General features: G+C 43.9%; 1 protein-coding gene across 1 annotated transcript in view; it reads left to right on the top strand.

The window, feature by feature from the left end:
* LOC128686029 (phospholipid-transporting ATPase ABCA3) overlaps nucleotides 1–17,742 on the top strand; it is a gene marked incomplete at its 3' end in the record, with an annotated part of 363,040 nt that overhangs the window by 164,700 nt on the left and 180,598 nt on the right. The window contains 1 exon segment of the mRNA XM_070083443.1: nucleotides 7,422–7,577. Coding sequence (XP_069939544.1) covers nucleotides 7,422–7,577 — 156 coding nt within the window.

Consider the following 17,742-nt stretch of genomic DNA (forward strand, 5'->3'; position numbering starts at 1 on the left):
CATCTTTCATGGGGAGCTGATCATCGAACTCTCCTTCGCCTACATTCCACCCTCATTTTATTGAAACTTGATTATGGTGACCAGTTCTATTCAGCAGCCTCTCCTGCTACTCTCTCTATCCTTAACCCCATTCATCACCAAGGATTACGTTTATACCTTGGTGCTTTTCGCCCTTCCCCTGTTGACAGCCTCTATGCAGAAGCGAACGTTCCATCCTTATCCGATCGCTATGATACCCATTGCCTTCGCTACTATGTACGCTCTCATGATCTCCGCAATCCTTCCATTTATATTCTATAAATGGTCACTGATATTAGTAGACATTCTTTATTTGTTTGCCGCCCCTGTTTACTCCATCCCTTCTCTCTTTGCCTATATTCGCTCTTGTCATCTCTTCAATTACCACCTTTCTATGTTCATGTAGCATCTCACTTTTCCCTACCCCCCTGGGAAGTTCCAGCTGTTCGAGTCTGTTCTTTCTCTCTCCCTTGCTCGAAAGCCCAACTGTCTACAGTCGCTTCCCGCTTTTTTTTTCTTGGCCACTTCCACTCTCATTCTCATGCCATTGCAGTGTACACAGACGGCTCTAAGTCTTCTGACGGTGTAGGATTTGCAGCAGTGTTTCTGGACAGCATTGTACGAGGGCATTTACTATCTTCGGCTAGTATTTTTACTGCTGAATTGTATGTCATTCTTGCAGCACTTATCCGTATTGCATCTATGCCTGTGTCATCATTTGTGGTTGTCTCAGACTCCCTTAGTGCTTTACAGGCTATACAGAAATTTGATACACCTCACCCCTTAGTCCTCCGTATCCAATTTTGGCTATGCCGCATCTTTACCAAGCATAAAGATATTGTTTTTTGTTGGGTCCCTGGTCATGTTGACGTACAGCGCAATGAACAGGCAGACACTGCTGCGCGGTCAGCAGTACATGACCTACCAGTTTCATATAGAGGTATTCCATTTACGGACTATTTTGCTGCAATAGCTACCCACCTTCACACTCATTGGCAACAACGTTGGTCTACTCTGTTCGGTAACAAACTTCAATCTATTAAACTGAGTATAGGTTACTGGCCGTCTTCTTGTCACCAGTGTCGAGGTTGGGAGACTACTCTCTCCCATCTTCACATTGGCCATACTCGTCTTACTCATGGATATCTCATGGAGAGGCGCCCTGCTCCTCTCTGTGAGAACTGTCAGGTTCCATTATCAGTCAGCTACATTCTGTTAGACTGCCCACTTTATCAACGAGCACGCAGAATTTACCTCCGTCGTTGTCTTCGCTCCGCTGCTCTTTATCTTCCCTTCTCGCTGATGGACCCACCTTTCATCCGGACTCTCTCACTGACTTTTTGACACCAACTGACTAACTTCACAAACTCTGATACCTTCAGCCCTTTCTACCTCAATCTCTTGGTACCCTCTACCCCCGCACTATTCCCTGCCTCGCTGTTTTCTGTAACCTACTGATCATCCGTCCCCCCTTCTGCCACCCAATACCCTCGTTTCCTTCCCTACCCTTCAGCACTGTATAGCCCTTGTGGCTTAGCGCTTCTTTTGGATTATAATAATAATAGTTTTTCCAGTACCCATTCAAGTTTTACGAGATGTATAGGCACATCCTGAGACATCACGTTGAGATCATCTAGATAGACCATTAGGGTGTCACCTAGGAGAGTACAGAAAGTCGTCGTCAACAAACGACTGAATATGATAGAGCTTCCCTGTATTCCAAAAGGCTTCCTTTTGAACTGGTAATGACCAGCTGATGTAGAGAATGCGGTCAATTCTTTACACAGGTCGTCAAGAGAAATCTGCCAAAACCTTGGAGAAGATCAAGAGTCGAGAAAACTTTGTTATTGCCAATGTTCTGCAACAGGTCGTTCAGAATTGGCATTGGAAAACAATCTGGAATTGTTTAAGCATTTATTCTCCTATAATTAATTACAGGACGCCATATTCCATCTTTCTTGGGAACAAGGATGAGCGGAGCATTCCACAGTGAAGTGGACTCCTCAGTAATTCCTTCGTGGAGCATCTTAGTAATGAGTTCTTCAGCGAAGACTCTTTGAGTATGAGGCAATCTGTAAATGGAGCACATAGATAGGTTTGGTGCCTTTGTCAAGAGGAATACAGTGAGAAACAAGCGGGGTCAAACCCATGGACTCACTGTCTAGTGCTACCGCAGATTCGGCACTATTTAAAACCTTGAGAAGTTTTGGAACATCTTTGGGGTAGTCTGCCATTGTAAGGCCATCTTCCAGCAGTGGCTGGGTGGTGGAAGATTCAGTAGCCCATTCGCCTGGGCTGACTGCACCTGCAAACTGGTCAAACTGGTCCACTCTCACTGGGAGAGGGAATCTGAGGTCAACCATTGAGGTGCTCTTCCTCAGGGTGAAATTCCTGCTGTGAATGTTAACGACAAGAACTTGCAGCCTGCCACGTCGTACAGTGTGCAAGGATGGCTCAAGAGAGAGACCCATGACTTTGCACATATCGCTGTCAACTAGCATGTGGTCCCCTTCGAGAGCACTGTTCAAGTACATCGTAACTGGAGTAAGTGAGCTAGTTGACAAAGTGACATCATACTTTGTACAGGCTGTAACTTTGCTCACTAAATCCATAATATGAGTCAGACAGTCGCCTGCTGTCAGGGCTACTGTTGCTTGACCACTGCCATCCTCTCGATCAGAATGGGAGTTAGAACGGCGGTTAGACTGGGCATCCCCAGACTGGTTTCCACTCATAACTGCAATAAGACAGTCAGGAGGTGAACTGACACAAGCTTTTGTCCGAGGTTGGTAAGGACAAGAGCTCAACCTTCGGGAGAACTGGCTACTACGGAAACCCTCTATCACTAGGGTTTCTAGACACTGGACATAGGCTGAGTAGCATGTGGTGGATCATATGTGCATGCCCCAGAAGGCCACATCCACTCCATCGAAATTCACTTTCCACTTAGCTGGGTCTAAGTAAATCTCGAGGTCTGCCATGGTCTTGAGACCAACGAGCAAATCACCAGGGAAAAATAATGTTGTCGATCACCTGGAATTTTGCTAACAACTTCCGATCCTGAACCTCGAACTCCAGTGTCGTTCTTCCATGTACCATCAGGGAACTCCATGAAATGCCACTCACGGTTTAAATTTCTGATGGCTCCATCAACATGGCTGCATGCAGACCAGTGTCACGGAAGAAGGTGGAATGAGCAATATTCACAATGGAACCAATATCAAGGAAGAATTTAATAGGTTTCTCGTTTACAGTGGACTTGACTAGGGGTCCACAGGGGCTGTTGTACCGAATGTGGAGACACGTCAGGTCATCCACATCATCAGAGCCGTAGCTGCGAGTGGCTTGATGCTTGGTGGCAAGGCTCGACTTCCGGGTGGGTGGTGTAGTACTAGCTGTGTCACAATCCTCGAGGTGCTCATTTTCTGCTCCATCGGCAGGTGTGTCGTCGCATAATGCAACTAACGGATTATGGACGGGGACAGAATACAGTGACTCCGATAAGCTGACTACCTCTTTTGCTGACTGTGGACGCGACTCTTCCCCCGAGCGATGGAAAGGACTATCACATCACGTTCTTTGCGGTTGGCGTACTTACCACACCATGCTGGTAACAAGCGGATGTCACTGGCAGCCTCTCCTGACCTGTTTCCAGTACCATACGATGCAACATGTAGCACTCGTTGGAGGTATGACTCTTAGAATTATGGTATATGCAAGAGCCATCTCCATGATGGGTACGGGGACGATTACGGTCGTTGCGTGGGGACCTAGGTTTAGTACACTCCGACTGATAATGATTTCGGTTACCATGAAACATGTCACTACACGCTTAGCTGGTGGAGCAGGTGACGGTGAACGGTGCTGAGTCTTACCTTTTCGTTTATTTTTACTCGTCGTATTATAATTTGTACTTGACGTATAATTATTTGTACTCAACCTATTGGTCTTAGGCTGTGGCTGAGTACCCCTGGATGGTGATTGTTTAATCGCTGCAGTGAATTTGACTGCACGCTGTACAGGCGGTGCTGCTAGGGCTGGCGTTGGGGAAACCGGCACTCCTGCATCAACAGTGCAAACCCTGTCCCTCTCACTAGGTGGCTTTGGTCCCTCTATGGCCTCGAATGCATCCTGAACTTCGTGCTGGGGACCGAGACCTAACGCATCAGTAGCGCAATGGAGAGCCAGTGGGGCATCTCACCACATGACGCCTACTCACTTAGTGACTCACTTAGTCAATCTTATCGCATCCCCGAAATCTTTAGATGCCAGCTAAAAAAAGGCAAATGAAGTCCAGGAGGCTCTCGTGCACTGAGACTAATTCAAACCACCAGCAAGGATATCGAGGTAGTGGCGCTGCCTACTATGTTACATGAGCTATGGTCTGTTCAATCGACGGAAGCATTTCACTTGAAGCACGAGTGGGCGCACTTTCTGTAAAGTTACTTCTAGCGTCGGCTTGGGCTGAAGAACCGTTGCGAGTACTGCGTGTGTTAGCTGAGCAAAGCTTAAGAGATCACGAAAAAGATAAATATTACAAGAGCTGAAAAAGGTACGTAATTTGCTATGACTTAGCACAGAGTCAGAGAGAACACAGCACGATGTAACGTGATAAACTGTGTATACTTTAAAATAATTTTGGAAACACGACAACAATAAAAAAAATGGTACACTTTGAGAATTGATGTTAAAGAAAACTTATGCAAGTGAATGTGCAACAGGAAATTTCAAAAATTAAGGCAGATGGTACAACGAAACTTTGCAACAATGAATAAATAACAAAAAAGGCACAATACCGTGAGTGGAACAATAGACAAATAACCCGCACATTGTGACTTTGTAAATGGTCCTAGTCGGACCGAAACGTCGTCCTAAGCTCCCCTCTCCTATGTGTGGGTTATTTGTCTATGCAACAATGCAGAAATAATTAGGAATTGCAAAATGTGGCAACGACCAACTGCAAAACTATGGTGTATGACTTTGTGGGTCGCAACTTAAATAAAAGTCCTGACTCTTAAAGGCTACCCAGCCTGCTGTCTAGGGACATTTAAATTACATTGAAAAAGCAACCACTCTAGCGCCAGCATGTACCTTCATACGTATTATGAAGCATAAATGTAAATAGTCAATAAAGTATAAGGAAAGGCACAAAAACTCACCTACACAAAAATATAATATGTTAATAATAATGTATATACAACCTGTAATCTCTCAACTACAACATCACCTTCACTTCAGTTTCACCTTTATCTCACTAACACACTTCTACTAGTGAGTAAAATCAAATATATTAAAAGATATAAACAGGGAGGCTCCATGACTTCCCCTTCCCCCCCACTTTCTGCCAGTCTAGCAACAGGCAAAAACACCATACAGTACTCTCCTAAAACTTAAACAGGCCTCTGCACACTAGGGTCTTACAGGTACACGTGAGAACACTTAAACACATATAAAATAACCTATGGTATAAACTACAAAACAAAGAACAACCCACCTACTTAAACCAACGCCAAACCATGACGACTTCTCCCAGCCGCCGCCCTTCTCCTACTCACAAACTCCCCACCTGATCCTGTCTCCTGGCCACTCTGCCTGACCAGGAATAATATACGTCTGGTTTCAGAACATATTCCGGTAAATGACATTATATATGGAGCGTTTTCTTTTATACAAAATATTTTTACTGCAGTACACTGCATAACAATGGTAGCAAAATACAGCAAAAATTTACGTGTACAAAAGAATGGTGTATAATTACACAAAACACTGAATTATATTACAGGCTTGCTTAACACACGGCAAAAGGTTGCAGGCGCTGGCAGTTGCAATTTGAAATGCAAAAATAATCCACTTACAAAATGGCAGCGACACAAAAAAAAATATCCAAGTATTTGACGGTACAAAAATCACAAAATACTAATGCAATGTATAGAGAGAATAAGTGATCTGGCTGCCCATGATGCCCTGTATCTCCTCACAGGATGTGTGACTCTGCCAAGACTAACAAATTTCTTGGAATGTTCACCATCCTTCGATATCTCAACACATAGTGAATATGACACATTCCTGAGATTTATCTATAGGAAGTCACTGAATCTATCACTGGAAGATCAATAATGGGATCAATCAACTCTTTCAGTGCGTCTGGGAGGTATACGGGTGCGTAAGACAATGCATGTAGCATTACCTGCATTTACGTCCTCGTGCACTGCATCCAGTGATCTAGTTAAAGAGATTGTCCCTGAGAGCTTGAGAGATGCTGTAGGAGCTCAAGACCCAAAGTTCATCGAAGTAGCTGCGCAGTGGGACAGCCCTGCAGACTCTTCAAGCAGACCAGCTCCTCCAAGATATGGGGCAAACCAATCGTGGAGAAAATCGCCCACACAGCGCTCAGCAATGCCTCAGGAAAGAACAAAGTTCGTCTGCAAGCAGTGAAATCATCACATTCAGGAGATTTCCTTTCAGCTTTCCCTAATTTTTTGTATGGTCACCTGGTTCGACCCACTGACCGTTCGGATTGGTGTAGTTCTTCGCCTAGTCAGTGAAGAACTACACCGGCTAGGTGTAGTTGATCAGTTTGAGTTACTTGATCTCGTCTGTCATGGGAGGTAAGTGACATCATCAAGCAAAGTCTCGCTACAACCCGTTGCCCAGCAAAACGAGACCTTCAGGTACTGACATCTGATGGAAGCCAAAAGCATCCAGATGGAGTCGCCATGCTACCCTGGAAGGATGGTAAGCAGATTGCGTGGAACTACACCTGTGTGTCTGCACTGGGTGACACTCAATTGCAGTACACTGAATCTGAAGGGGGTGGTGCTGCCAGTTTCAGGGAGACCCAGAAGAGCAACGGATACAGAGGATTTGCACCATACTATAACTTCGTCCCAGTAGAGTCGGAAACCCTTGGAGAATAGGACGAGTGTGCTTTTAGATTCATTTAAGAGTTAGGTGAAAAACTCATCACTGAAACCAAGAACGGCAGAGCTGCCAACTTTCTCTTTCAGAGACTGAGTGTTTCGATCCAGAGCTGAAATGCATGCAGCATTCTGGAAACACGGTCCACCTCCGGGAAGCTGGAAAAAGTATTTGTAATATAATCTCTGAGAAGTCATACATGTTGTCCTCCTTCCACTGTATCTTTAATAACGTATTTTGCTTTAAAATAAAGTTCACAAACATAGCATATAGAGGTGTGGCAGGAGAAGAAAATACTCAAACAGCTTTGGGAGACACCACCTGAGTTTTCCCTGAAGTACGTTTATATTCTTCTCTGAGGCTGAGGGTCCTCAGTTATAGAGGTAGTACCTACCTATACGTATTTATAAACTTACTATCTTATCATTAATGTGTCATCATCTTTTCAGACAATAAAATAATTGAACCAATTTTCCGTCTGACAGTTGAAGGGAATGAGAAGGCAAGCTGCGAGGGAGGAGGCAGAGGCTCTGATGCAGCGGCTGGAGCTCCTGGAGAAGAAGAACATGTTCGGTAATGAGCTCTCAGGAGGCATGAAGCGAAAGTTGTGTCTTGCCATCGCTCTTATTGGAGGCTCCAAGGTACTCACTTATACATCTATGTTCTTTCTGAGGTGTGTGTGTGGTTAGAGACAGGCAGGGAGGAAGACAGTTTTTGTCAGTCAGACAGGCAGGGAGGAAGACAGTTTTTGTCAGTCAGACAGACAGATGGACGAACAGAGGAAAAATAAATATGCTTCTTTGTTTCTGGCCGTATGGATCAGGTTGTTAGTGCCCGCCACCAGCAGCCCAACTAGTACACAATGTCTCAGCTAATAAGAAACTAATTTGAAGAACCGGTCAAGTTCCCTCTTGAAGACAACCTGGGATCTGTTGAAATATCCGCCTAATGCATGAATGGAGGGCGTTTAAGAGTAGTGGTCCCATTACACTTACTGTGTTCTCGAGGAACACTGCAACAGGTCTACTGGCCAATACAAGGCAAGTCCTTATCAAAACCACTCATTGCCACCCACGTACTTATCCAACCTATTCCCAAAATCTACCAAAACTTTGCTACATTACCTAAGGTAATAATTAAACCTAGCCCTTTTCACTCACATATTTGTCCAATCTCATTTTAAAGCTACTCAATGTCTTAGTCTCTATTTCTCAAGACTGTTCAACAGCCTCCCAGCATACATAAGGGGGATTACCAATAGACCCCTGACTGTCTTCAAGAAGGCACTTGATAGGCACATAAAGTCAGTACCTGACCAGCCAGGCTGTGGTTCGTACGTCAGTTTGCGTGCGGCCAGCAGTAGCAGCCTGGTTGATCAGACCATGATCCACCATGAGGCCTTGTCTCAGACCGAGCCGTGGGGGCGTTGACCCCCAAAACCTTCTCCAGGTATACTCTACTCGGCAGATTATTCCACACATCGGCAATTCTGTTTGAAAACCAGTACATACATACGTCCTTATTAAATTAAATTCATTATATCTGGCTCATACCTGATTCGAATTCTTCAGTATATTATTTATATAACCCATCATCCGTAAATAAAACTTCAGGGATGTCTCCTCTCATTTTACGTCTCTCAAGACAGTGAACATAAGAACATAAGAACGAAGGAACACTGCAGAAGGCCTACTGGCCCATGCGAGGCAGGTCCAAGTCTCCTACCGGCTTAAGCCAATGCACCCAACCTAGTCAGGTCAGGTCACATTGACTTAAGGGAGGAACACGGCAACCGACCTGGTAGCACAAGCTATCAGGTCTAACTCACACCCACCCACATCCACTCATGTATTTATCCAACCTATTTTTAAAGCTACACAACGTTCTGGCCTCTATAACTGTACTCGGGAGTTTGTTCCACTCATCCACAACTCTATTACCAAACCAGTACTTTCCTATATCCTTCCTGAATCTGAATTTTTCCAACTTAAAACCATTGCTGCGAGTCCTGTCTAGGCTAGATATTTTCAGCACGCTATTTACATCCCCTTTATTTATTCCTGTCTTCCATTTATACACCTCAATCATATCCCCCCTAATTCTACGTCTTTCTAGAGAGTGCAGATTCAGGGCCCTTAGTCTATCCTCATAGGGAAGGTTTCTGATACATGGGATCAACTTTGTCATCCTCCTTTGTACATTTTCCAGAGAATTTATATCCATTCTGTAATACGGTCAAGGCTTTCAAGAATATTCATATGGGAGATTCCTTATCAAGTTGATTAATTTGTTATTCCTCTCTGAACGTTCTCCAATGAGTTTACATCCATTTTGTGGCATGGCAACCAAAACTGAGCTAAATAATCTAAGTAGACACAATTATCAGAAACGGGGGAGGGGTGGCACTCTGTGTCCGAGATCGTTTAAATTGTTGCATGAAAACCGGAATAAAGTCTGAAACACATACTGAGTCTGTTTGGATAGAATTTTCAGAGGGGCACGAAAACTTGATTTTAGGCGAGATATACCGTCCCCCAAACTTGGATAGAGACCAAGGAAGATTAATGTGGGAGGAAATTGTTAGGGCCACAAGTCACGATAAAGTAGTAATTCTAGGGGATTTTAGCTTTAGTCATATTGATTGGAATTCCTTGACTGGGAATTACGAGTCTAACGACTTCTTAGAGGTAGCTCAGAATTGTTTTTTAAAGCAGTTTGTTACAGAATCTAAAAGGAGAAATAACCTCCTTGACTTGGTTCTGGCAAAGAAAACCCTTGTTAATAATTTAGAAATTTTATAGGAACCTGGCACAAGCGACCACAAATCAATTACCTTTAGCGTTGAATGGAAGTATGACAGTAGGGATAACTCAGTAATGGTCCCAGATTTTCGCTTCACAGGTTACAATGGGCTTAGAGAACACTTATCTCTAAAGCTTTCTAAACACTATACATGCTGCCCAAAGTACATTTATTCCGTGTAAAGAAATTAGATCGAATAGAAATGGCCCTAAATGGATGAATAATAGGCTCATATATCTTTTTTTTTATATTTTATTTAAAACTCAGGTACAAAATAGATATGGGTGCATAAAATAATGTCAACGAGATACTAGGCACTAACAAGATTATTATTATATACTAAATAATAAAATCAAAACACAGGAAAATATAAAGACCATACAAAAAAAAATAAATGTGACAAAAACGAGCACACAAAATTACACACATATACAAGCAATCACGTATTATACAACATGATACAACATCTGGCATATTACTAGGCGTGGCTTCCGCCTGCCAACACACAACGTATCCAAGACTTAATCTAAGAACTCAGGTGCCTTAAAGAGCACAACAATACGTTAATTTGGGCGACTACCACGGGGTTATTATCATGGACTAAGAATAGGCATTACAGTTCAAAGGTGGAACAAGATGACGCTACAGTTCACAACAATGAAAATATCTAATATAACAAAACGAAACTACACTGTGATATTTGACATCTCAATAAACACAAAGAAAAGACAATGCAAGCAGCTATAAGTGAAGTTATACACTGACGAGATGCAAACATTGAATAATACTGCTTCCACATGTAGTTCAAGCTCCACCACAGCTTACAGAAAAGCAAACACTTGCATAGATACATATACTATTGAAAAGCACACGAACACGGCATCAAGTATAAACAGAAATAAGAAAACGTTCAACTGTGCTAGGAAGCACACCATATACAAAATGTACACCAATGACTTGTATTGAGGCATAAATGACGAAAAACATTCCTAAAAGCTGTATATACAAAGCACGTAAGATATATTGTCGTCACCGTTACATAGGAGACGCACATAAACACGGAGAACACAAAATATTCACGCACTTGACAAACACAATTAGACACAGCTGACCAGCCCGTTAGATTACCCACTGAACACTCACAACTATCTCAAATCTCGTAACTCCAAGGCTTTATATTCAGGCGGGAAGTCTCTCTCCCATCTCCCCTCATATACCAACCTATTTCGACATTTTGTCCTATAAATCGTCCCCGCTAAAACCCTAATTCTACTGTTACCATCAACGTGACTCATAGCCCATGACACGAAAATATAATCGGCCACAACGTACGACACCGCACGCTGTACACGCAAGTCAACCCCACCTACATCAAAACTCAACGCCCGGAGTACCGACAAACCTCCCCCCCCCCCCACCAAATGCAAAACCCTACTGAACCACTCTCGTACCATACCTAAAGTCTCACAGAAATACACAACGTGAAAAGCAGATTCCTCCATCCCGCACGCCGGACAATCCCAGTCTTCCTCCAAACGCCTATTATACAACACCACCCTGGACGGCAAGATTCCATGTAAAAATTTAAAAACCACTTCCCGTACTTGAGCAGGCAGATGCAGCTGTTGAACCCGCCTCCATAAATCACCCCACGCATACATGGGATACATTCCTTCAACTCGCATCACGACTACCTCCCTACCCGCCCTTTCTAAGGTACATAATTTTACACAGCGCACGTCCCTCATGTGCAATAATACGCGAAGCATCGTGTCGCACCTAATTAAATTCCTCCCTCCCCACCACCTGAGCAGGTCGTGATACAAATCACTTAACCCACCATGCATCCCACCCAGTCGGAGAAAACGACGCTTCACGTAACATGCCATGACACGAGCCTCTAGAGGAATGAGACCCAACCCTCCCTGATGCACTGGTGTCTCCACCACCGCTCTTGTGAGCCAATCGCAACCTGAACCCCACAAAAATCGATAAACTCTATGCAAAAGACGTTTGACGTCCCCCTGCAACAGAGAATACAGTGCAGCAACATGCCATACTTTGCTATAAAGCAGGACATTAATGGCCACCACCCTCTGATGCAGGGTTAAATGTCGCGGCCGTAGACTATTTAAGCGCCACAAGACACTATGTACAACCCTCCCCGAATTACACGCCCTCATCTGATCGACCTCCCACATATACTGAATACCACATATAGTGATACGATCAACCACAGTCCACCCCTCTGCATCCGCCCCATCCCCCACCCACTCCCCCAACTCCATAATCTTCGATTTTTCTCTATTAACACACATCCCCGTAGCCTTGCCAAATATATCAACAAGTCTCCCAACAAAACCCAATTGCTCCCGTGAACATAATAACACAGTAGTATCATCTGCATAACCCACAAGGGTCGGTCGACCACTACTCGGACCCCACGATGTCTCTACTCCCCGTCCACAAACAGCCCAGTAAAAAGGGTCCTGCATACATGCAAAAACCATTTGAGACATGGGGCATCCCTGACGAATGCCCCTGCTCAAGTGTACAAAAACACCTAACTTGCCATTAACTTGTACTTTAAATCCCGCTCCATTGTACGACGAATGGGCCCACATGATGACCTCATTTCCAAAACCCTGCCATTTCATAAATTTCCACAGAACCTCCCTTTCCACACTATCAAAAGCGGCTCGCCAGTCTAAAGCCAAAACACCACCCCCACCCCTCACTTCGCATTCCTCAACAAACTCCCTGATATTCCCATGACCATCGTACATTGACCTACCTGGCAGACCAAACTGACTCTTATGGATTACCTTATCAAACACTTTCTTAATTCTATTCATCAAAATTTTTGCATATAGTTTATAGCCACTACACATCAACGATATGGGACGGTAGTCCTTAATCGCTAACGGCACATCACATTTCCTAACTAAGACCAACACTGCTGTACGCTGAGACAGACCTAACACCCCCCCCCCCCGTCCTTCATCGCATTGAGTAAACGAACCATAAAAGTCCGTATTACCTCCCAATGTTGTATATAAAATTCACAAGAGATGCCATCAATGCCTGGAGCCTTCCCCTTACTCATTCCTTGTAGTGCCTCCCACACCTCTGCCTCAGATATAGGCCCACCCATGAGAAGGTGATCATAATCATTTAACTCGCATCGTACTCCTATCCCCAAATCCTGTATCGCATGCTCACTCACGTCTTTACTTTGCATTTGGAGCTTACTCCAAGTATCGACATAAAAACTTATCCCCTCAGTTGTTTTTAAGACCTGTCCCTCACTAAACCCGTCAACTTCATCCTGCACCACTAAACTCACAATTTCAGTCGCTTTTCGCCTTTGTGTCTGACTTCGTAAGACACAAGCAGACGGCTTGTCACCAAACAAAGCCTCCTCCACCCCACCCGAAATGCGCGCCCCATCAAAAACCTTATTTTTCAATACCTGGATTTGTTCTTTAAGATCGTCGATCTCATCCACTGGGTAAACCCCAGATGCCTCTCCCTGCACAAAACATTGTCGTAGATGACCCTCCAGGTACCTCAGAAAACCATACTCCAAGCGAGTGGCCTCCTTACCCCGATGCACATAAAAATTCTTAATTCGAGGCTTCACAACCTCATCCCACCGTCGTACTAAATCCCACCCCTCCCAGGAGTCTACACCCATAGACGCCCATAAGTCAGCAAATAGTTCCCTATCATCTGCACTTTGTAGCATCTGCATATTCAATTTCCAGTATCCCTTAAAACGATTCAAGAGACCCCCCCAGTCGAGCTCTACAAAAACTCCCCAGTGGTCGGAGAAAAAGACATTCAATATACGCACATTGATTACGACCACCCGCCGAGACACATACACCCTATCTAAACATGCCGCATAGCCCCTACGCAGAAAAATATGCTCAATCCCCAAGTCACGTCCTCCGCGGACATCTACCAACCTCAACCCAGACAACAAGTCACCCAAAACAAGCGAACAGAAACCCGCCCCCCTAGGTTCAACGTCTTTACGGCGCACCATACAGTTCCAATCACCACCGACCACTGTAATTTCTGGCATGGACCTCAAATAATATACTAAGACATCTCTAACAAAAGTATTTTTAATATTAACATCATGTTCAGGTGGCCCATATACCCTTACAAAACCAACTCTTCTACTACTCCAATCCCCCACGACTCACACCACGCGACCCTCCCCCCCTTCCTCCCAATGTCTCATCACAAACGGGTTGGTTGTTTTTATCAACACAGCCACTCCACCTTTCAGACGTCTGGAGTGAGTCACATAAATGTCATAACCATCCATCTCAAACAAACTTCCTACCTTATGGTTATGTTCTTGCAAAAAACACACATCCACTGCAAAACGATTCAACCACTCACGCACCTGCACACACTTTCTGACAGATTTCAAACCATTAACATTAATAGTTACACACCTAACTGTGTTAAAGGTGGCTTTCCTCTAGGGGCTACCACTCCCTTTTTCTCTTTGCGTCGGCAAGCACCCAAGGCACTTCCCACACCTTTGGCAATCCCCGTGTTATTACCTGCTGTCCTGGACTCACGCGACCTCCCCCCACCCGTGATTTCCGACCATGTCTTCTTCCCTGAACGTTGTCCAGGGGTCAAGACATCATCGGAGTTGGACGGGGTAGCCGCATGCTTCCTAGAAACAGCATCTTCAGACATGTCAGTACTTGGAGTGTTCTCCCTGTGAATTTCTGCCTCAACAGTATGGACTCTCGAACTCTCCAAATCTCGCACTTTAGCTATCTGATCAGCATCATCTACACGTAATCTCACCTCATCAGAACACGGCACAGAATCAGACTCATGTGATGCTAATAGGTCACTCAACACAGATACAATGTCGGCCTCCATATCACCTGCCTCTCTTGCTAGAGGGATTTCACTGTTCACATGTTCCACCTCGTCAAGGGAGGCAGTCCCAGGTAGAGTCGCACAAGATGACTCTAGTAACATGGCCCGATCAACCTCAGCACTCCATGACGTCAGACACGGCAAGTTCTCGACAACCTCCTCTTCCGGAGCCTGACGGGGTACCTCGCCGTCAGGACGACGACCAGGCCCCGAGGGTGGCTGGCGCTGAACACATTGAGCCGCTATGTGATCCAAAGCCCCGCAGAGGCAGCAAGTTTTTCTCTGTCCAGGATACGTAACGTACACCTGGGAACGAAAATCCTCCAGGTGTACGTACGAAGGAATCGGCTGACGAAGGGACATTTTCAACGTAAATGACCCCTCCTGAAGACCAGCATAGTGGCCGTCAGACCACCTACCCATGGTGACCAGGTGGATCTTCCCATAACGTTCAAAAACGTCACGTATATCAACTTCATTGGCCTCAAAAGGCATGTTTCGCACACGTACCCACGTATAGTATCGTGACACGTCATGCAACTTGACAGAAACTGCTGGGGTGACTTGCTTACTTATATCCTGGTACTGGGTCACAATCTTCTCGTAAATCTGGGTGTCACAAAACTTGACGAAGATCCGTGAAGTTAAATTCAAGGTGACGCCACACAAGGATTCACGCTGAAGGCCATATGTATCACGAATGATTGACGGCATTAACACATTTATTGATTCGCTGGTGATAGAGCCCTGTGTTAGTTGAATACAAACAGTATTAACACGCCGGCGAAACGCAGTCGCCATTGTTGTTGTTGTAAAAACTCCTCCACCAGGTGTCGGGACTGAGTAGAAGCAGCTGACAACCGCTCAGCACAACGTCTGAGCAGAGAATACGTGTATATCTTTTAGGTCAGAAGAAAGAAATTTATAGGCGCATGAAAAGAGGTGAGAGTCATCCTAAAAGAATCAATATATTGACATTAATAAAAGGGGATAAGAAAAGCTAAACGGGAGTACGAAATTAAAGTTGCTAGGGATCCAAAAACTAACCCAAAAGGTTTTTTTCCAGGTTTATAGAACAAAAGTCAGAGATAAGATAGGTCCCCTTAAAAATAACTTTGGGCATCTTACTGACAAGGAGAATGAAATGTGCTCTGTTTTTAATATTTATTTTCTCTCGGTTTTCACACAGGAAGACACTAACAACATCCCAGTAATTAATTTTTATAGTGGGCCTGAAGAAGATAAATTATGTAATATAACAGTCACTAGCGATATGGTTATAAAACAAGTAGATCAACTGAAACGAAATAAATCCCCTGGCTCTGATGAGGTTTTTTCAATGGTTTTTAAGGAGAGCAAAATGGAAATCTGTGAACCACTGGCTAATATTTTTAATATATCTGAAAAATTAGACACATGTGCAACATCTGGGTATCTTTATTGTAGACGTTTCGCCTTCTAGTGGCTTTATCAGTACAAATTCAAGGACATAATTTGAAGATAGAAGAACTATATACAAAAGATGAGGTAATCAGTCCCTCAATCTTGGAGTTGGTGTGAAGAGCACCGTAGTCGTGAAGATTCTGGAGCACAGGCAAGAAGGCTGGTACTTATATACTTTCGACATGTGGAAAGGGACGGGTAGCAGACGAGGGCATAGTCACTGCTAAGCGGAATTCCCCAGTGGAAGCAGGTCATACCCAAGGCACGGATTAGTGGTTGTGGTATTAGTAGTACTCTACCAAAACAGAGTCTAAGTAACAAACAAACAGCCAAAGACAAGAGAGATCTCTGGAGATATGGAGAGAGAGAGATGCTTGTCGAGCGATGACCAGCTATGGAGAGAGAGAGATGGAGGACAGTCTCCAAACTCAGGTACGATTACGTGATTCTCCTGTGGTGCTCCAGAGAAGCTGGCAGGTAAACAAGGGAGGTGATAGCTAAGCAGTTTGCCATTGCGGACAGCCAACCAAAATTCTCTAACAGTGATCACAGTGAAGTGTAAATGTTACATCGTACCTACATACATAACTAGGTCAACTAATATAAAGGAAAATATTTTCATTTTAGCTATTAATGAAAATATCAGCAATACAAAATTATATGAAAAGGTAATATTCCAGAAATGTTCATTATATACAGTGGGCCCCATTCAGGGGGTGCAATAAAGGGTAGTTGATGAGTGGAATAGTCTACCTAGTAAGATGATTAAACCTAAAACCTTGGGTAGTTTCAAGTTAAGGTTGGATAAATGCATGAGAGGGGTTGGACTTAAGTGGGACTTCCACATGAGCAATTAGATTTATCAGAGTTTATTGTTAGAGTAGCACTGAAAGTGGGTTGAACTGTAAAGGACCTGCCCAGTATGGGCCATCAGGATTACTGCAGTATTCCTCCTTCCTTATGTTCTTATGTGAGGTCTTACTAGTGATGTAAAGATCTGTAAAATAACTTGTTGACTCCTATTACTAATACTTCTTGATATAAATCCAAGTAATATGTTAGCTTTATTGTGCACAGCTAGGCACTATTGTCTTGGAGTCGTATCTTTGCTTACCATAACTCCCAAGTCTTTTTCACATTATGTATAATTAAGCTCTCCATCACCTAGTTTATATCCATGAGGCTTATTTTAGTTCCAGAAGACTATGACTTTATTTACACTTGTCCTCTTTGAACTGCATCTGCCACTTTTCATACCATGAACTTAATTCGTCTTAACACTGCTGAAGTTCATTGTTGTCCTCCTCAGAACCTATTATTCGGGTTATTTATATGTCATAAACGAATTTACTCATATTACTGGTTATTCCTTCATCAAAATCATAAATGTATATTATGAACAACAATGGACTTAAAAACTGATCCTTGTGTAAGGCCATTAGCGTCAGGTCCCCATATCTTGACCCCATTAATTTAAACTCTCTGCCACCTATTGGTTAGCTATGCCTCGATCTATGTTAGAACTTTACCTCCTATACCATGAGCTGCCACTTTTCTTAACAGCCTTTCGTGCAGTACTCTATCAAACGCCTTACTGAAACCCAAGTAAACTCTACCATATTCTTTATTGTTGTCTACTGCCTC

Source organism: Cherax quadricarinatus, chromosome 9 (genome assembly GCF_038502225.1).
Source record: "Cherax quadricarinatus isolate ZL_2023a chromosome 9, ASM3850222v1, whole genome shotgun sequence".
Taxonomy (NCBI): domain Eukaryota; kingdom Metazoa; phylum Arthropoda; class Malacostraca; order Decapoda; family Parastacidae; genus Cherax; species Cherax quadricarinatus.